This window comes from Gasterosteus aculeatus, chromosome 12, assembly GCF_964276395.1.
Source record: "Gasterosteus aculeatus chromosome 12, fGasAcu3.hap1.1, whole genome shotgun sequence".
Lineage (NCBI taxonomy): Eukaryota > Metazoa > Chordata > Actinopteri > Perciformes > Gasterosteidae > Gasterosteus > Gasterosteus aculeatus.
The window spans coordinates 10,825,895-10,846,306 of NC_135700.1; the positions used below are offsets into that span (position 1 = coordinate 10,825,895).

Consider the following 20,412-nt stretch of genomic DNA (forward strand, 5'->3'; position numbering starts at 1 on the left):
AACCTTATGCTAGTTAGCCATTTGGGAGCCGGTTTTTTAATGTAGATGTGCAGAATTATTGCCCCCGGAGTGTTTAGTCTGTTTGCGAGCATACTCTGAATCTGGCTGAGTTTGACCCAGCCTGCAGTGAGAGAGCTGCAACAACATGGTGTTCCATTATGTTTACACTTACAACCTCCGCTGTTGGTTAATTTGTTACCTTTGCTTAAAACTAACACAAATTAATGGATCAAACCTTCAACAAATGCTCCCTCTTAAGCTATAACAGTGTCTGTTGAGAATTTTAGAGGCGATGATTGTGTTGTTGTGGAGCCACGGCCACTCTTGGAGAAATTCCGTTTGTTCAGTTGCAATTAAACAGTAAATGTGGAGACCTTCCTTGAGTCAAATTGCCAAATGATTCCCTCATTACCATACCTGCACCTCATTATTACATGCATCATCAAAACTTAGTGGTTTACGCTATAGCGAGCACTAAATGAATGTTTCAGACACTTAAGAATAATCATAATATTTGCACCATCTTGCAGACAGATGTATTGTTGCTTCACTGGAGATGCTGTTGATTGCACGGTGTTATAATCAGAGGTGTTTTTTAATGTGTTGTTCACATCAATTAGCTGTATCATGAATGATTTATCATAATTATTAAACAATACTTAACATCATAAGAGCAAACTACTGTCAGGAGGAATTATTTGGTCCTACCTTGTAATGAATCTCTAACTGTAAGAAAGGATTCTTTGCTCCTCTGAACATGTAGGCGCTCTACAGTTATTATGTTATGTTTATCTATAAATGAGCAGCACTGATCTGCTAATATATTATATCGTATGTATAGAGTAGTGCACCAGTAATAGAGTGCTCCATGTAGCTAAAATGTATCAAACACCTGCAGTTTAATAAAAAAGTAAACATCACATTAATTGCCTCTTTCTTCTCTGTCTTATTTAGTTATCTCCAGGTTCGGAGGAAGACGACCATGAGGGTCCGGTGTGTGAGAAGCTGGGTCGTGTTCAGTTCAGCGTTGGGTACAGTTTTCAGGACTCTACCCTCACTGTCAAAATTCTCAAGGGACAGGATTTGCCCGCTAAAGACTTTTCCGGCACATCTGATCCGTTTGTCAAACTCTACCTGCTGCCGGACAAGAAGCACAAGCTGGAGACCAAAGTCAAGAGGAAAAATCTGAACCCCCACTGGAATGAGACCTTCCTGTTTGAAGGTTTGACAGAGGAAGCTTTCCCAATACATTCATAATACATGCAATTAACAATCCACAGTACACGCAGGCGCTCTCTGGCTGCACACTGTGACTTATTACGTCTGTGTTGTTTCTCAGGGTTCCCCTACGAGAAGGTGGTCCAGAGGACTCTGTACCTGCAGGTTCTTGACTACGACCGTTTCAGCAGGAACGACCCCATAGGAGAGGTGTCTGTCCCCCTCAACAAACTGGACCTGGCCAACATGCAGACCTTCTGGAAGGAGCTCAAACCGTGTAGCGATGGCAGCGTGAGTAAGACGGCAGAGGGACTGGGGGAGGGAAGGAAGGAGGAAGAGGAACAGGGAGAAGAGGGAGGAGGGGAGAGGGAGGATGAGACAGAATATAACGAGTGATGTCATTCGTGGCTGCCGTGATACTCTCGGGGGAAATGTGGCTGCATGCTGTTGGGAGAAGGAAGAGAATATGGAGATGCTGAATGGTAGACGGAGACAACACGGGCAGCTAGTGGAGGAAACAGAAATACACCGTCGGCAACAGAAGGGACAACAATGGGAAATGGAGATGAAAAAAGTAAACTATGTTGCTGTTGGTGTGTAATTTCTCCAGGGGAGTCGGGGGGATCTGCTTGTGTCTCTGTGCTACAACCCCACAGCCAACACCATCACTGTCAGCATCATCAAAGCCCGCAACCTCAAAGCCATGGACATTGGAGGCACTTCTGGTATAGATGCTCCTTCATCTCCTGTGTCCTTTTATTTTTGCCCTTCTACATCATTGCGGCTTCAAAATTAAAATGAGAAAAATTGTCATATTTGATATCGAATTCATGACGGTACATAAACCAACATGGCATTCAACTATGTTGAAAGCATAATGAAATATTGAAAAAAAACCTGCACATTCTCTCTCCTTAGACCCTTACGTAAAAGTGTGGTTGATGCACAAGGACAAGCGTGTGGAGAAGAAGAAGACGGTGGTGATGAAGCGCTGCCTGGACCCTGTTTTCAACGAGTCCTTCCCCTTTGACGTGCCTGCACACGTGCTGAGGGAGACCACCATCATTATCACCGTGATGGACAAGGACAGACTCAGTCGCAATGATGTCATTGGAAAGGTATCTCCTTCTTTCTCCTTCTCCTTATCTGTTCTCTTCTTCTGTGTTCTCCTGACTCTGTGACTGACCGCCAGCAGCTGATCGCCGGCGCAGTCTCTACTGGCCCCTGCTGGAACACGTACACCCGTCTTGGGTCATGGTGAATAAATGAGAGAGAAGACGTGAAAATGCTTCCTACTGAGTGTTGACCACTTGTTGTTGTTTTTTTAATCTCAGACCAATGACTAATATGCATGGTGCAAATGCAGGTCCATGCTCTTACAGTCCAGCCTCTAAAATATAAGTTTTGCATTTTTGCTAGACGTTGAAGTGATTTTCCAAATTCCCCAAACTGTATGTGTAATGACCCTTTTGATTTAAATATAAGGAATGTTGTATTAATAGTTGTATACTTTGGTATATGTATAGACATGGTATATGTCTATATATATATATATATATATATATATATATATATATATATATATATATATATAGAGAGAGAGAGAGAGAGAGAGAGAGAGAGAGAGACATATGTCAAAGTATAAACATGAGTCTATCTCTAAGGAAAAAACGACCAGTCGCCCTGAAGAGAGAAATCAGTTTAAATGTAATAAGGACTTCTCTTAGACAGCAAGATCACGAATGAATGTTTAGGTTTCAGTGAAGTCAGTTTATGTGTGTTGTTGTATTTTTGATGAATGGATAAGGCATTTTGTGTAGATGGTTGTGGCTAGTTACATAATTACTTGATTTCCAGAAGAATTCTGCATGAAACCATTGCTTCGGTTTTAAATATTGATTCATTACTCTTCATCATAGGAAACTAAATCCTTCATGTGTGCTCAACTGTATTGTTGCTGCTGTTCAATGACATTGAGGGATTATACGCTATGCTTGCTCAAAAATTAATTGTAATTATTAATTGACAATGTACCAATTTCCGAAATACATTCATTTCAGGACATTTCAGAGAAAATGATTTGGAATATACACACTCATTCATATCCGTTTTCAACTTAACTGGAGATTAGAGCTCTGAAAGTAATTTCTGTTCAAAATAATGGAAAGAACCCAGAACTCAACTCAAATCCTTGTTTTTTCAGACACTGTAATAATAATCATCTATGAGATGTGTAATGCATGGATGAGCCTCTGTGCTCTGTGTCATTCATACACATCTCCAGTAATTGCTATTCTAACCACATATATTATCTGCCTACACACAGCAGTAATAATATGTTGCCCATTATAACCACACTCGTAAATAATGTGCAACTGGTTGGAGGACACTGACAATTTTAACAGTATTCCCTGCAACATGTAAAGTGCCAAGGTTTCTTTCTACATGAGAATTACTTACTTCAGCTTATGAGCCTCATTAATAGCAGTGTTATCCTTTCAGAGAGTACTTTACCAAGTGACATCGCGTCCTGTCTCTTTTTGTGCCCGGGATTTGAGTTAAATTCAAATAAGGTCTCAGCGCTGCCTTTTTAGTCAATACTTCCCTGTCTTTTGGAGGCGGAAGCTCTCTACAAATAACAGCAATCTGCGTACTTGGGTAACATTGACTCTCTCTCATTCTCACAGATCTATCTTTCATGGAAGAGTGGCCCTGCAGAGGTAAAACACTGGAAAGACATGATGGGTCGTCCTCGTAACCCTGTGTCCCAGTGGCATGCTCTTAAGGCCTGAGGGACCCAGCAACCAACCTGCCTGCAGAGTGCCCCCCCCCCTCCACCTTTAGCACATGTCGACCTACCCTGCAGTTTTGGGCTGCAGGCAATGAGTTTCATCTCTTTGTTCTCAGGCTTCTTTGATATCCCCCCTTAGCCCTTATTTCCCCCTTGTTAAGTTAGAATCGCCCCCCCTCATCCGCGTCTCACCTCTTTTTTAGAACTTAAAAGAGTATTTGATGACTTCCCTCGGCTCGTCCTCCTGACTTCTCGTGTCGACCGCTCCCAGTGTTTAACATCCGAGCAGCACCTCCTGCCACCCATGAATACAAACTACCAACCAAGAATGGATCAAAGTAATATTCCAGCCATCATACGTGGCGGCGAGGCGGGTTTCATTTAAACACGCAGCCGGAGCCGCGTGACTCATTTGCCAGCTTCATCTGGCGTCGCAGTGAGGAGTCTTCCACTCTGCTCCTCGCCCCTTTGTTCAAGTCTTCTCACTGTCACGACTCCTCCGTACCCGTCGAATGCCTGAAAAACCAGGAAAACCTACACAGGCAACGGAAGAGCGACGACCCTAATGAACGGGAACAAGACTCTTGTTACTCTGCTCATGTTCTTATCTTTTTTTATTTTTCTCCTTCTCCCGTGGCGGGAACCCTTCGCTGTACGTGCGTCCTGTGGGTGATGTGCTGTAACCCCAATTTGAGTTCTTCAACAAAAAACAAATAAGCATATGAACATTTATTGCAGGTCCGATAGGGCAGGTGCGCCCCTCCCCCCTCACCCTCATCACCCCCCCCCCAAAAAAGAACTTTTTCTTTAAAAAAGAAATCCTGATGGACAGAGAAAAAAAGAGTAAAGTAATTAATGTTGTGTTTTTTGTTTCACAAAAGAACTTAGAGTATCAACTTGTTCTTCCAGACACTGAAAATAAGCAAAAAGCCAGCTTCCATATGTGTTGAAGTGTGGGTTAATGCGTGTGTGTGTGTGTGTGTGTGTGTGTGTGTGTGTGTGTGTGTGTGTGTGCGTGTGCGTGTGCGTGTGCGTGTGTGTGTGTGTGCGTGTGCATGTGCGTGTGTGTGAATGAAAGTGTTTTGGCCGTGAACAGCTGAACTAAGATTCAACTAAGATGTTTTTTAAAATAGCCCTTGATAGCAATGATAATAAGGTATTGTTAGAATTTCTGAAGGTGAGGTAGCAACGGCCTGGGGAGGTCACCGAGGTTAAAGGGTCAGTCCACCCAAAACACAGACACACGTACAGCATTTCCTAACATATCCTTAGTAGTTTTAAGCCAGGCGAATAGGTTGAGATGTATATTTGGGGTTTGATGCCCTAAAATCACGGCTGCCACCTCAAAGACAAAGAAGATGAATGAGGTTTCATCATAGCATTTGAAATAGCTTTTGCAACAGCTGTGAACGCTTTTTTCCCTACAAACAATGCACTGGTTTATCAGATTATCCAAAAACCGCAGTATAAATGGTTTATGCTTTGAAAACAACTGACAACAACATCTATCCATCAATAATTTAAACATCAGGAAAAACGTCATTGTAACTTTAGGTGCCATGTTTTTTAACCACATCACTTGATACACTTAATGCTGTATGATTTGGGTGAACTGATCATTTCTGTATGCAGGCAATAAATTGCTTCTTTGGGGTAAGAGGCCGTGCTATGTATAAATAAAAAAACGAACTATCCGTACATTAAACATTAAATTGCCGCTAATCTTCTACAAAGCACTACAACGATATCGGACCTTATTTTTATTTGTTTTGCTTTTACCGATGACAAGTCAGTCTTCCTGTGAATGTGACCTCCCCAATTCCCATAGAGACATTGAGGAAACAAACGAGAGAGGGAAAAAAAAATGTTTTTAAAATGCACTGTTGGTTTTTGTCTCCTGGATGTGTGTATTTGTGTGAGTGTTAATATTTGAACTTTAGTTTGTGTCATTTTATTTACGGTCAGTCCCTCTGTGTGTATATATATCTGCACTGAGTTACATTTTGCCAGGTTAATACAGAACAACATTGTTTACCGTTTTTATTCTGTATGACACAAACCAGTTGTATAGATAAATGTTATCACTTCTTTACAAATCACTGCACTTGATGACGATGCTGGAACAAACCTCTCTTAAAGGGACTTTGGTTTGGGAGGGAGACAAAACTGCAATTCATGAGCTGAAAAGGGGAAGAATATCAACTTTAGAAGAGATAAAAACCTGTTTTCTTGACCATAATTAATCATTAATAGTTTAGACAGAAGCAGCTACCAACATTTTGTCCCGTCTGTCCTTCTGATCCAAGAAACGAAAGGTGGCACCAGCTGACGTCCCCCTCGAACACCCCCCACCCTCCCTCCCGAACCCCCCGTCGTGCACACATGCTTTCTGGCACAAAGTGTTCTGTGTGTGCCTTATAAACCCTGCCACACCTTGCTCCTCACCATATGCGCTCCCCCTCACCGAGTGTCAGGGAGGGGGAAAAAAAGGTGAGACGGGAGATAATCATCACCTCTTTGCATCACTTTTAGCTACGTCTCAGGTCAGAGAGGAGCATCAGAGTGTCCCAGAAATAACCAGGAACAGGAGTCATCTGTCTGTCCTGATGGCCACGTGTGAGTAACAAGGCATTATTATCCGTGCTACTGACAAAGCATTACATTCCAAAGGCGTAGTGAAAGTCACTTAAATAAATGCAACTTCAATACTATTGAATAACAGTCAGGGTTTGGTATATTTTAGTTTTGTAAAATCGAGCAACATTTTGGATGTCTACACTCTTCACTGGCCAAATGCGGTTTACGGGCATTCTCTGGGGGGACTGATTCAGACAAAGAGAGGTTAACCAGCAACATTTTAATTGGTATAAACTGTACAAATGATTGTGAAGTGTCCTGTATGAAAATAACGAAGAAAAAAAAAATCATCAGTATTTACTGGGGTTGTTGATATCTGTCTGTCCTTGGTATCACTCAGCCGCCTCTTTCACTCCCTTTTCTTTTGGTAGTTAAACATCTGTGGTGTGCACAATGTTGAATATCAACCATTTATTTTTTGAAATGTGTACAGTGTATATAAAAATATAGATGTGTACATAAAACAAAGATACTTCTGGTATTGTCTGGGGTTTTTCAGAAGCTTGTTTTTCTTATTTTCATATTGCAACAAAAAGGTTTGTTCGGTGTAGTTGGTTCAAGTCAAAGGCGTTGGTGGAAGAAGTAATAAGATTCTTTACATAAATAAAATACAAGTAAAGGCCTGTAGTCAAAATCTTCCTCAAGAAAAGCACAGATGTATAAGGTAAACCTGTAATTTATTTCAAGCAATACATTATATTTTGCGTTATTTTAATGTAAATCCCTTATTTGAGAAGTAACAAATATATACAGCAGTCAAGTACATGTAGTGCGGTAAAACGTATAATAGAACTGAATTGTAGCAGAATTAAGTAAAACTGTACTTGAGTAAATGTAATTACTTTCCACTGATTGATGCAGCTCGATTTGATCTCAATAATCTGGAAGATTTTAAGTGCAGTTTTCATCAAAGCAACTAGTTTCACAGAGATGTACTGTTAACTCACTGCCTCACTTTAGTCTGATTTCAGCTGTTGATAGCATCAACTCCTTTCGTTAAAGTTTAATTGCAAATACATAGTCTAAGTGATAAGAGCAGGATACACACATGTTCTCTATTTCATCCTCTTCAAGTTTGGGCCAAGATCTGAAGGGTAGTTAACATGTGTGTCTTTGGAATTTGTGCTTGTGTCTGGAGTTGAGGAGATTCCCTGCTGTGCCTGCGACACGACTCCGTTTCACCGCATCTTCAAGCCAAGATCAAATCTAACAGAACAAAAAGTGTGGGTATGTTTATTTTCCTATATTCCCAAAGCTGAACCTGGCAGATGTAGTAATTCTTAACCAGTGAGAGCTGTTTTCCCGTCAGTGCCCCTCCGCTCACGACTCTCCGGGAGACATAGGAAGACCGGATGAAGGGCGGAGAGGCTGGAGGTGGCAAGGAGAAAACAAGAGAACATGAGTGAAATTCCAGGGGAGCAGAGGGAGACTGCAGGGCTGAGGATAAAACAGAGAGCTGTCACGACACAGGAAGCAGCACTGAAGGATGACAGGAGCGCGCGGCTACAGATAGGCGCAGTGGGTGTGCGTGGGCAACAAATGAACATGCACTCAGTGCAATAAAGACATTATTTGTGCTGCCCTGCATGTGGGATCCACAAGTGGCATCCATTTTTTTCTTGAAAGCAGGGATTTAATGTCAAATGAATAGTAGTGTTGTATTTCAGGACGTTGACATGGGTGACCAATTTAGAGTCAAACCGGTTTATTTTATGCACTGAGATTAGTGGTGCCCAAATAATTTACATTTCAGTAAAACAAGACCAATGCAACAAAAGTCATGCATTTAAATACCTACTTACATAAAAGTAAATAAGTATTTGCAGCAAAGCGTACTTCAATTATAAAATGTTACATTTTGAAAAATGGCATATTGTATAAAGGATATATGAAATGGACACATCAATGTGTAAGCAGCTTCACCGTTGTGGCTGGTTGAGATACTTAAAATACAAAAAGGCACCGGTTCCAAAAACTGGGAGCAGGGCCTCTTCCAAAGGGTCTCAGGATACATCTATGAAGGTCATGAGATTAATAGTAAATGGAGAACAAACGATAGCTTACAAGTTTGTGTTCACCTTTTTGACTTCATCCTAATCTTTGCATTTTTTTCCATCTTGCATTGTATTATATCATTGCATCACATACTTATAGTAAAGCAAAGTTTAAACTAAAACGTAGCTGCAGTGGTCCATTCTAGGTTAGGCCGGAATGATTTAATGCAAACCCTTGAGGGTATCAACAATTGCAATACTAATCTGTAGTTCAATATTCAATATGTATTCCAACACAAGGAGTAGTTGTAAATACAAGTTTAACAATCTTATTTGTGTCCCCCTGTCAGGGAAATCATTACAGTCTATCTATGTATCTTTCTGTTCACCTGTCTATCTCTCTTGAAAGGGCCCCTCGTTGTGGCTGAAAACGGTACTGCGTCTAATTGACGTGCTAAATTGATGAGAATTCCATTCCAGACAACGAGACATTTAAAAAAATAACAGAAGATTCTATTGGCTAATTTCAACAGGATAAACCAAATTTGGTGACCTGAACCCTCTCGTACGTCACCACCTACTGTCCAGCATCGTAATCATTATCAGTAGTGTCGTAATTTAAAACGATCGGGTATATTCCATGTTTCAAAAACAAAATGTAAAATGTATTTCTAATATAATAAAAAATAATCTTTTTTTTTTGGCCACACCCCAAGGCCCTCCATGGACCAGCCGCCACTGAATTGGTGACACAGATGGCAGAGGAGCAAAGAGCACACAGAGGGGAACCCCTCTGACATCACCTGCGTCTATTTTAGGACAATGAACAGAGCATAAACATTGAAGGCTGTGAAGCTTACTCAACATATTTGTCCTTTAAAATTGAGGGGAAAGAGAATGCATAACGAGATCTGTCTCACGGATGTTGGTTGCCTTGTTTGTGTGACACCTCGTCGGTGGATTGTGTGCACATTATTATTCTCTGGGCGTACACAAGCAGGATTTGTCATCAGTTTTGCGATTTTGTGCACATCTCCTGGCCAGAGGGCATTTCCCTTCTGCTCTCTGTACAAGGTTCCGCCGAACCAACATGACACACAGCCGACGCACACTGATGCAGCAGTGGAGGAGAACTATAACGTTGTGGTTTACGTGGCTTTAAGCAAAGGTATATGTGATTTAATTGGAAACTCACCTTGACAGGAGATTTCCCCTGATGCTTTGCTTCTCAAAAGCTTTAATAAAAATTCAGTCTACAGGCTAAAATCCTTTTCATCCTTAAATGCAGTAGCGTGGTCACAGCAGGGTGATTTTCTGTTGATGTTTTTTAGGCAGATGGCGCCTCAGTTTCTATTATTATTATTATTAAGTATCTGCATAGAGGCTCTAAGGATTCTTACACACATGGCAGCGATGGACCGATGTATTCACATTGCATCCTGCATGGATGACACGGTCTGGGAGACGTGTGTTTTGCAGCTGACCCGTTTGCCACAAAGATACCACGGTGCAGCCGTTTGACGTCACTGAGGTTGTCTGCTTCCACCATGCGTCCATGTACTGATACTGCAGGCAACCTTCGTTATGCAACAGATACATTTCATACAAAGAAACCTCTTGTATTTGAAATGAATAATGGAATAAGAAGACCGTAAAGCATCACCATTTATTAAATAATCAATAATGTCTGATAGGCACAGTAAACTCATTGAACACAACCATAACAATTCAACGAGGTACACTAATGTGCGGGTCCATGCGCTGATTTACTCTATATGCATCTCACACGTTCATCAGATTTAATGTACAGCCTCGAATCACAAATCTACAATAATCTTCTTTTGCTAATATTGTGTTACATCCATTTCCGCTTCATCCAACTTCCCTCATCTTCCGGGAGTCTTCTTCCCCATTATACGACTGACTGGAGTTGGCAGGGAAAATAGAAGCTGGAGGCGTTCATGAAGAGAATATTTAGTGGTACTAAATATTTTCAATGCCAGTTAATTTTTAAAACCGAAAAAAAAAGTCTGGTGGCTCTGAACATTTTTTCTGGTGGGTTATGACACCGATATGTCATGAGTCTCTGAGAGCGATGGGCCTCAATGGCTTTCCTTTTCCAGGTACTCCAAGCCGGGAGCATCCAACCTCTGCTCGTGGTTGCGGTTCTTTGTGAACTCCTTCAGCATATCCATGATCTCTCCTTGGTAAACGTCCGGGGTGGGCTGAGCTTCTGTGAGCACAAAGAGAACAGGTTTGACGATGACAGATGGCTGAGGAGCAATGAGCGCACCGTGGGTAGCTCTTCCCACAGAACCTTGAGCAATTTTGGGAACAGCTGAGAAAATAAAACACAAAAGGGTGACTTCTGCTGCTTACACAGGATCTTTTACTCATGACGGGAAAAAAAAAACTCCTCTAGAGCGTTTTTATTTGTTTCATATTGTAGTAAGAAGAAAGAACAATTCCTTCCCACGTGCATCAACAGCGTCTCTGCAGAATATTTTGGACTCTTGGTTCCACGGTATCATCTGGTCATTTTAATGCCCCGTGAAGGGGCTCTATCCCACCTTCCACGGGGTTGTTTAAAATGTTTGGTTTATGAATTGAAGATGGAAACTTTTAAAGCTAATAATTAAAGACTATAAAATGATTCATCCAGAATTGGTTCCAGGGAAGCCAGCATAACTGCAACAGTATTTGTTTGGTTTTTCAGAGAGGTGTTGCCAATTGGACATGTTGACTCTAATCTCACACTGATTTTGTTGTTTGGCAGTTCGGCACAACAAAACAGACATATAATTGAATCAAATTAGGCAAAATTCCATGAATAGAGTGGCTAGTTCTACTGGGACACTGAATGAGATCACAGGATGAAGGCAGCGCCAAAAGGAGTCGTGGAAACACAGAAGAGATCTATTAGTCTATTCAGCAATGGTTTAACTATTTTGGCATCATCAGCCACAAATGATTTCCAGTTAAAAAACACAAGGCTTTTTCGATCACTTTTATAACCAGCAGTCTTTTTTTCGAGATGGATGTAAACAGAGAAGAGTAAGGCGGTAGAAACCGAGGAATTGGTCATTGGCCCCCAGACTTTACGCCCCTGGCCTGATTTGGGGAAATTGTTGATGTGATCCCATCGGAAGAAGGTCATTATAATTTGTATAAACATAAATGTTTCAAAGCCGAAATGTTTTGGTCTTTAAATATGAACGTGTCTAGCGCTGATAATCTAAAGTATATCCAAGTTCCATTCCCCTCCTGAAATTGGTTTAGTGCCAGCTCTCTCTCTCTCATGATTTGTGTGCCTCATACCTACTGTACTCAATGAGAGGCATTGTGAAACCTCTGAGGAGAACCTGTGAGCTATTCTCTCACCTGTGGCCCAGTAGTAGATGTCCCAGTCATTGCTTGGTTCATTAATCAGTCTGTCGTACTGCTGCAGCTGATTCTCATTCATTGTGTTCAGGTATCGCTTTGCAAAAAGGCTGAAAGAGAAATGGAGAAGATATTTAATTTTTTTCCAAAAATGTTTAAGTCATGGCAGGTAATTTATCTGAGAAGCTGGTGAATGGACCGCTAGCTGGGAAACTTATTTTAATTTCTGTTCCTTATTGTTGCGTTACTGCCTTGTTCTGGTTTGAGTCCGCAGGCATCAGTAATCTCCGGCCCTCCCCACCTCCTCATAACTCTAATAACCTGAATGTAGAGTTCCTCATCGTTATAAATACATGCGTTCCTTTCCCTCTCATGGCTCAAAATGACCCGTGGAATGTGTTTCTATAAGGAAAAGTGTGTTTTTATGATCAGTGGGCATAATTAGTATTGCTGTTCCGTATTTTTTACCTCTTCTTTTCACCCCCCTCACCCTTCTACCCGGCTAGATGACAGACAAATAAGAGCTAAACCGTTTCCGTTTAACAACCTGAGCAGTATGCAGTTCTCCAGCATGCCCCTCTTGCGACTCTCGTACAGCAGACGCCGCTTCTTGATGTCAGTGGGCTCGCCGGGCCGCTCATCCCACGGTGGCAGAGGGATCTCAATCATGTCTCCCCTGGTGTCGTCTTGTGCGTCTCCACGGTAACCGCGAGATGGTGGCAGCCCTGTGACTGCTGGTCTCCAGGCTGCCTGGCACACACCTGCCACCAGCTGACAGGCCAGAACAAAAAACCAGTGCACTGTAGTTGTATGGTTTAAATGTAGTACAGAATACTCCATTGTATTATCAGTTTAACATTTTTTTTGAAGAATGCCGTAATGCTGTTGAGCTGACGTAGCTGCCTTAATGCAGCTCAAGAGGCTTTTATTGGATAAATAACTTGGACTTACAGTAGCACACCGAAGAAAGGAATGGCATAATATCCCTCGCTGTTGTACAACTGTTTACGCCGGGGTTGCACAACAAAGACACACTTCGCTAGTGCTACAGCCTCGAAAGGCTGAACTCAACTCCAATTAGGTTATTTAGTCACAACATCAACAATGCTGCTGCATCGTAGAAATACGATTCGCTTCATATTCTTGAATGAAGGATAGATCCTTCAAATGTCCTCGAGTGAACTAACAACGCATCTGACGTTAAATAACAAAAGGATCGTTCGTTTGTTAACTCACCCTTCTCGCAACAACAGAGGAGAGCATTTTCGCCGTAATTCTTCTAACGCTTCACTTTTTTGTGAACTTTTTCTCCGCCGTGGAAACGCTGCAGATGTCTGAATGTCAGACGCAAAACAGTAACATTACACAAGCAGGTTTCACGTTACAGAAGCACACGGACGTCTATCGAGGGCGGACCGGATACGTCCCGCACATGACGCCGCGGCGTTAGGGAAACCTCCCGGGTTAGATAAATGAAAACATAGTTGACCACAGCGTGTTACATTTAAGGTCTGCAACATAGTTTGTGTACATTCAGCACTTGTTTTGGGATTATTAATATAATGATCAACGAAAGAGAAGCAAAGTAGGAACCAAATTGTGTTGGTTGTTTGTAGCCGCGGAACCATTTCGGGCGCACTTAACGTTCAGTTACCGATTAGCGTTAGCAGCATAGCACTAGCATCATTAGCTTTAGCTTATGAGAGAGCGAGTCTACAGGAGCCTGAAACTATTTGTATTTTAACTCATACATGAAAGGCACTGCATGCATTTTGAAAGTGATCATTAAAACGTTTTCCTTGACTAATGTTCGCGTGTCGTATTCCCGGTTTAGCATCATATTTATTTCAGGTAGCGTTAACGTTACCGTTAATTTAGCATTTTGTGCGGACTCAAACCGAGCGTTAGGCAACGTTAGCATCAAGGCACAACGTCAACACCAAATCCGGGATATATGTCTCGCACCCGTTGTTGGCATGCACTAGTAATTCTCTCAGTGTGGCTGTGAAAACTAAACTGAAAACAAATCAAAAATAACAACAGATCCCAAACTAGCTGCCGTTTCATCAATTGGAGCACCTTCGGCCCACGGGATGGCTGCTAGGTCTGCAGCCGGACCGAGTACCTCAAATACGGAGCTCCTAGATCTTTACGGTGACCTGAATCAAAACGACGAGGTGAGAATGATTTTTTCATTTTTGTATAGTATCAAATCAATCAATGTGCGCAGCCTGGGAATGTAACATTATATGTAACTGAGGATTGTGTTAAAATATATATTTTTTTGGCATTTGACATCCACGTAAATTGATCACATATGTCAAACCTCGAAGTTTAACCCTCTTTTTGTGATGGTTTTTTTTTTACCTCCCACAGGATTTGGACAGAATTGCTGAAGCAAATGAACTTTATGACGCTGTTCTAACTGGCTCAGTGGATAGTGACAAGAAAGTCACTACAAATGTGGCGCCTCCTATCAAGATGCCACCTAAAGAGGAGGCTAAATCAACAATAATGAAAAGCCAACAAGGAAAAGTCTCTCTGAGGAGACTGTCTATATATATTGGAAATTTCCCTTGGGTGAGAAACCCCCTTTATGTGTTATTATGTTTTCATTGTATTGTCCAATACTATTTATGTTGATTCGTCCACATGGATTTGCAGAACACTTGCGAAATGCAACAGGGAAATAAGTCAAGATCGCAAGTAACTTTTTACCCTCCTGTCATTTTCTCACCCTCTGTTTCCTAAACCTGCTACTATCTCCAGTGGACATCTGATAAGGACATCACATGCATGGCTCAAACATTGGGTGTGAAGGACATCAAAGAGATTAAGTTTGCTGAGAACAAAATAAATGGCCAGTCAAGAGGGTGAGTGCTTTCAGATGAAATTTTTACGTGCTAAATTCCAAATTGTTTTCAAACTGCAAGCGGGAAAGCATGTACTTTTGAGGAATAAAGTATGTGAATATTCGTTTCACAGCTTTGCAGAAGTGGTGGTAACCTCAGAAGAGTCCTTGAAAATACTGTTGGAGAAAATACCCGACTGTGAGCTGAATGGGGATAGGGTAGACTGTCGCTTCGCAACTAGGCAGAACCTTGGTGTGTTTGAGGACATTGCAAATAAACGTAAGTTATAAAAAAAACTTAAACACTATTGAATGTACGTTCTATTGCAAAAAATATCAGCGATGCGGTTATTTTTCACAAAAACATTGTTTTCTCTGTAGGTATACCGCTGCGTCTTAATGCCAAAGAGCCTAAGGAGGCAGATTTTTCCGATAAAATTCCCTCATTATTATCACAGGAGCCCAGTCCTCTCCCGTTACCTCTACTTTTTCCATCACATCCACTTGCAAACAGGTTTCCCTCATTACCCAACCCTTTCCATAGTCATCCACCTCCTCCTTTCCCACACATGCCACCAAATATCCCTCCACCCATGCCACCTCCTTTGTTCCATCCTCATCCAATGCATATTCCCAGCCAACCAGCTCCCAGTCTGCATGTAAATCCGGCATTCTTCCCCCCGCCACAAGACGGGCGCAGCAACCAAGGCTACAGCCAACAAAAGTGAGCACATACACTCTTTTATATATTCAAAGCTATTGCAAACCATATACTTCTGATATGGTTTGTTTCACAATGAGATAAGACGTTGTGGAAATGAATCTTAATGGAGAAAAAAGACCAGGAAACAAAAAATGACAGAGCGTATGTAGATAATAAAGCTTTGTGGAACATATTCAGGATAATGCAACAAATTTAGATTCAGCACCTTTTGTCAGAGAGATTATGACAATGTGTTGACGGTTAATAACAATCTGTGATTTTCTTCAGACCGCCACCTCAAAATACAGATCGAGATTTTGAGGAGCTGATGAACCGAAATAAAGCCGTTGCTAGCAGTGCCATCAGCAAGGCCGTGTCTGGAGCAACAGCAGGTAAGTACAGCTAGTCAGATTCTGGGACGTGAACTTCTTTGGCTATCTGGAAAATATCTGGTCCGATGAATGATGATCGTTTGGAAAAAGTACACCGAGTCTGTTCTTAACCTCTCTTACAATAGGAAAAAAAGTCAATGGTGTTCTGAATAATATTATATTGACTACCTATTTTTAAACAGAGTATCATCATTATTACACGTATTAGTACTGTAGGGGATTGTGGTGTGATCAGCTTTGAATGGCAACACAAGAAAGCAACTCTACAGCTTCACTTTTTAACAACCAAAATCTGCCACCTCCAACCAGTGCAAATAGCTCCAAAACAAAACAGATGTCTCTTATTGCAGAAAATGTCGGACTTCATTCCTCAGAATAACAAGCTGACTATTAGACTACTTATTAGCACCTTTGGTCAACATTTATTTTACTTCCTCCTGCAGATCCCACTTTTGAGCTCTTAAAGTGATTTCTGATATTCACTGGGTTTCAAGAGTTATCATTTTACTTCAATCTTATTTTCCAATCCCGGTCCCTGAGAGTATTGAAACCTGCATCAACTGATGGGGTTTCATCAGGGTTCTCATTCGTTTTGTCACATTGATCTGGATCGGGATGTTTGTTTATCTATGTATTACTGTATGTGGAGGGTAAATGTCATACTTAAAATGTTTTTTCTTCTGTAAACTTACCCAAAGCATTTTGAAGTGCTGAACCACTTGACCGTCTCTAATATCTTATTCCTCCAATTGCTTATTCAGGAGACCTGCGGGTTGCGATGGAAACTCTATTAACTGCCATTGCCATCATTAAGCAGTCCAGAGTGTTTGGAGATGAACGCTGCCAAGCCCTGGTTACCTCACTCAAGGACTGTCTAGTCTCTATCCAGGGAAACTATGGCTACAGGTTTGTGTCATCATGTTTCAGGACAATCGGACATCTCGTTGTGCACATTGCAACCAAAGCGGAGGATCAGTTGGTCACAAATGCACCTTTCTCTGCAGGAGTAGCAGTCGTTCTGGGGAAGACGAAAGGGAGCGGGACAGGGGTCGCGACAGAGAGCGTGAGCGTGAGAGAGAACGCGACAGGGAGCGGGACAGAGAAGATTCTTCTGCTTGGGACGCTGCAGGAATGTCTCGAAGACATAGACAACGCTCCCGTAGCGGGGAGAGGGATAAGGAGCGCTCCCGAGAACGGGAAAGGCACAGAGAGTACAGAGACCGATACCGCTGACTTGGTAAGCCTTTCTTCCATTTATTCACCTGTACTTTTTTGGCCAACAGACCGTAGAATATTTTTTGCGTGTTTAGTCGGATTATTGAAGTACATGAAGCCCTCAGCGGAGACGACTGCCCAAATATAACGGGGGTTTATTATCACAGAGCCGTACAGTGTTTGTATCCTTTAGCTTGCTTTCTTTCTGATGCATATAGTAATACATTTTGGAGTAACTCAAATATCTACAGATTTAGTTTTTCTGCAGAGGCCACCGGCTCGATCTTGTTCTTCTTACGTGGACTTTGGGTCTCACATACACCCATCGGGTCTTCCTCTCATAGCATGTCTCTTTTCAAAAAACTGTTCATCAAACCAGATCCCTGGACTGAACTAACCAACTCTGATACTCTCGGGTCTCTTGCAAAACGGATATTGATCTCAATGAGACTAATTCTAATTTAAGTTTTTTTACAAATATATACATTTTACAAACTAAACAATGCAAAAAGAAAACATTTTTTTAATTTTATGAAGATTTTTATTTAATGTTGAGTGAATAAAATACAATTTTGTCAAGATATATATGCATATGTTTCTGTGTTCATCTTTATGGATGTGAGTATTTTCTCGTTTGGCCACAGAAACACTTCAATCCAACTGCTGTTTTAGGCATGTGATGCATTTCTCCATATTCATTCATATGGGTTCATATGTTTGAGGCTGTATACAATACAGCCTCAAACATTAAAGAACTCCAAACTTTGCTTCCTACTGCTTTTTATTTACCTTTTCAATAGATCAGTAGTTTTTTTACAGTGCGAATGAAGCATTAAGACTAAACTAGTGATGACGTATTATTAACTTGGCTAGAACTTACGGTCCATACTTTTTTTTCCCCCACCCCAGACTGATGGAGTGTTTGTGTGAAGCCGATTGAAGACACGATTGTTTTGTTTCTGCTGTTGCACAAAAATCTTGGAATCTAAGGTGAGACTGAAGATGTATGTCCAAAAGTATACTTTTTTTTCCAACCGTTGTCTGTACATACTGGGACTTTTACCTGTTTTAAGAAAAATGTGGTTGTAGATTTGCTGCTGGAACATCAGATTCCAATGCTTGCATGTGCAGGAACACCGTAACAACTTCCGAAATACAGTGTACTGTTATCATTTTTTGTATAAATCTGTAGATTAAAACACATTCCCGGAAAATACAATCTGTTTGACTTGATCTAACATTTAACTTGTTTTATCTGCTAACTGTGGATCAAAAATGTATTCTTTATTGACCGGTATGACCGCTTCAAGTTTAAATTATTTTTACTGTCTGCACACAGTAGTAATTGTCTGAGTCAACTTGACCACTAAACAATTTTTGCCAACCGTTTTCTAGGTCTTTTTCATACCATACTATAAGCAAGCAAATTACTAGCACTAATTTTACCGAGGAAAACACTACTTATAAATTTAAGATGGTTATTTTTAGGCCATACAGTTGGAAGATTGTGGTAACTGGATAAAACAGTAGTGACAATGTCATTCAACCCATTTATTTAGAAAAAAAAGCATTTCAAGGTGGTGCAAAGTTCCATATGTGTATTCTAATTGCCATTTGTTCTGACAAATATTTTTGGCATGGCCGTTCAGTCTGTCCATGCTACAAGCCTAAAAGTTTGTTATTTGTGAAGGTAGCCAGTAACAATCACTTCTCCAATGGAGCATAATTCAACAATTTCTCAATAAGATCCACATGAGAAAGGAGCATCCGCCGACAACAGTATCTCTTCAGGCCGAGGGCATCAAGGGCGTCGCTAAATAGGAGAGAGGGGGTCATGTTAGTCCTAATGCATGGCATACAGATCATTAAATGAACAAGTCAGGATAGTATTGTAACTGGCATCAGATAAATCGAATCATAAGTCTTAATATATATTGACAACACAATACCATGAAGGGAATGGCTATAGTGTTAATTTGTTTTTGTACTGCTAATAAAGTGTTTTGTCTGCGGTTGCTGACGTTCAAGTTGCATATGTACTTGTTTCGGTTTGGAATAAAGCCATATTCACGATTGGAGTAATATCTGATGCATCGATAAACCAGCAGGTATCCTTCTCACCCCTCCGTGTACTCTGCTTGAAGTAGGCCCAGGTAGGCCTCCCACTTGTTCCCCACAATCTTCCCACACGTGAAACACCGGACGGGGATTATCATCGTAAAGCACCTGGGGACAGAAACACACCACCGTGTAAGCGATCATCCCAGAGTCAAACATGGTTTGCTAGCACGATCATGTTAGCAACGCAGCGTCCATAAATCATACGGCAACGATCAGAGGAAACCGGGGTTTTCATGCAAGTAACATTACGGATAACCTTTAGATTGCATGTGGCTCACGCCAGTAACCACGTTAGGATATGATGCACGCGACTCCACCTCCTTGGAAGTAACGTTACAGCGGTTACATGCGGCTCATCGCGTTGTTAGCTCACTTAGCTGTCGGCTAGCCGACGGGTAGGCAGCATACATGCTTTTCAGCTATACAGCTTCACTCTGCTTGGCTTGAATGGACTTATTTTCGTTGACGCAAAAGCAGTCTGAAATTACAGTAGTTTATTTACTCTGTAGTGTTCATTCGGTATTTGTCAGTTGGATAAAATAATTAATTAAAGCTTAATAGTAGCGTCTGGTACAATACTGTAGCCACGCGATTAGCACAACAGTAAACTAAGGTTCTCCATCAATAATATGTGACTTAGCCACACATTCGCATGTTGGTTATTTAACAGTAAATACAACATGTATAAAGTTGTAACATAAAAATGTTATTTACTCACCGTTATCAGATCAAGCTTAAGTTTTAAGTTTGTCTGAGAGAAACTGATTGTAGCTTCCCTCGTTCCCTCCAGCCGAAACTAAAACGTTTCCGCCCCGACCCTTCAAAATAAAGGCTTCCGTTGCTCAAAGGCTTAATGAAAATGTAAAGTATCAAATAAAGTGTTATTTGATGCAAACCATACAACCTCATTGCTATCAATAGGAAGCACGAATATTTAAAACATCTCCCAGTGTACCATTAAATAAATCCACAGCAAAACAATCATTGTCTTAAAAAAGACAAAGTTAAGTACAGTAAAATGGCAACTGTATATTTCAAAAGCTGTGACTCAAAATGTGTACGATGAAAAACCTCTCAAATGATAATTGACTCCCTGATTCTGGTGAGTT

General features: G+C 41.2%; 4 protein-coding genes across 8 annotated transcripts in view; 2 read left to right on the forward strand and 2 right to left on the reverse strand.

Moving 5' to 3' along the window:
* syt7b (synaptotagmin VIIb) overlaps nt 1-7,130 on the forward strand; it is a 70,400-nt gene extending 63,270 nt beyond the window's left edge. For all 5 annotated transcript variants that reach the window (XM_040202006.2, XM_078085179.1, XM_078085176.1 and 2 more), the window contains 5 exons: nt 955-1,222; nt 1,340-1,509; nt 1,829-1,943; nt 2,137-2,336; nt 3,906-7,130. In XM_040202006.2, coding sequence (XP_040057940.1) covers nt 955-1,222; nt 1,340-1,509; nt 1,829-1,943; nt 2,137-2,336; nt 3,906-4,010 — 858 coding nt within the window. In that variant the 3' untranslated portion in view covers nt 4,011-7,130. The remainder of the gene's footprint in view (nt 1-954; nt 1,223-1,339; nt 1,510-1,828; nt 1,944-2,136; nt 2,337-3,905) is intronic.
* Nucleotides 7,131-10,292: 3,162 nt separating this feature from the next.
* Nucleotides 10,293-13,416, reverse strand: sdhaf2 (succinate dehydrogenase complex assembly factor 2). Its single transcript, XM_040161574.2, has 4 exons — nt 13,258-13,416; nt 12,569-12,792; nt 12,022-12,131; nt 10,293-10,873 (listed from the first exon to the last, which is right to left on the reverse strand). The coding sequence occupies exons 1-4, from the start codon at nt 13,282-13,284 to the stop codon at nt 10,743-10,745; spliced, it is 492 nt and encodes a 163-aa protein (XP_040017508.1). The 5' UTR covers nt 13,285-13,416; the 3' UTR covers nt 10,293-10,742.
* Nucleotides 13,408-18,396, forward strand: LOC120808553 (cleavage and polyadenylation specificity factor subunit 7). Its single transcript, XM_040161557.2, has 9 exons — nt 13,408-14,198; nt 14,398-14,601; nt 14,791-14,894; nt 15,007-15,152; nt 15,254-15,596; nt 15,864-15,967; nt 16,729-16,873; nt 16,972-17,204; nt 18,092-18,396. Exons 1-8 carry the CDS (start codon nt 14,115-14,117, stop codon nt 17,198-17,200), a joined length of 1,359 nt encoding a protein of 452 aa, XP_040017491.2. The 5' UTR covers nt 13,408-14,114; the 3' UTR covers nt 17,201-17,204; nt 18,092-18,396.
* Nucleotides 18,397-18,718: 322 nt separating this feature from the next.
* polr2l (RNA polymerase II, I and III subunit L) lies at nt 18,719-20,129 on the reverse strand. Its single transcript, XM_040161587.2, has 3 exons — nt 20,022-20,129; nt 19,304-19,408; nt 18,719-18,995 (listed from the first exon to the last, which is right to left on the reverse strand). The coding sequence occupies exons 2-3, from the start codon at nt 19,396-19,398 to the stop codon at nt 18,887-18,889; spliced, it is 204 nt and encodes a 67-aa protein (XP_040017521.1). The 5' UTR covers nt 19,399-19,408; nt 20,022-20,129; the 3' UTR covers nt 18,719-18,886.
* Nucleotides 20,130-20,412: the final 283 nt, after the last annotated feature.

Excerpts from the sequence above, each read along its gene's own strand:
- sdhaf2 (XM_040161574.2), bottom strand. The coding sequence starts at position 13,284 with ATGCTCTCCTCTGTTGTTGCGAGAAGG. Across the intron at positions 12,793-13,257 it reads CCTCTGTTGTTGCGAGAAGG|CTGGTGGCAGGTGTGTGCCA; the intron begins GTGAGTTAACAA and ends CTGGCCTGTCAG. Across the intron at positions 12,132-12,568 it reads GAGAACTGCATACTGCTCAG|CCTTTTTGCAAAGCGATACC; the intron begins GTTGTTAAACGG and ends TTTCTCTTTCAG.
- LOC120808553 (XM_040161557.2), top strand. The coding sequence starts at position 14,115 with ATGGCTGCTAGGTCTGCAGCCGGACCGAGTACCTCAAATACGGAGCTC. Across the intron at positions 15,597-15,863 it reads CAAGGCTACAGCCAACAAAA|ACCGCCACCTCAAAATACAG; the intron begins GTGAGCACATAC and ends GATTTTCTTCAG. Across the intron at positions 16,874-16,971 it reads CAGGGAAACTATGGCTACAG|GAGTAGCAGTCGTTCTGGGG; the intron begins GTTTGTGTCATC and ends CTTTCTCTGCAG.
- polr2l (XM_040161587.2), bottom strand. The coding sequence starts at position 19,398 with ATGATAATCCCCGTCCGGTGTTTCACGTGTGGGAAGATTGTGGGGAAC. Across the intron at positions 18,996-19,303 it reads CAAGCAGAGTACACGGAGGG|CGACGCCCTTGATGCCCTCG; the intron begins GTGAGAAGGATA and ends TCTCCTATTTAG.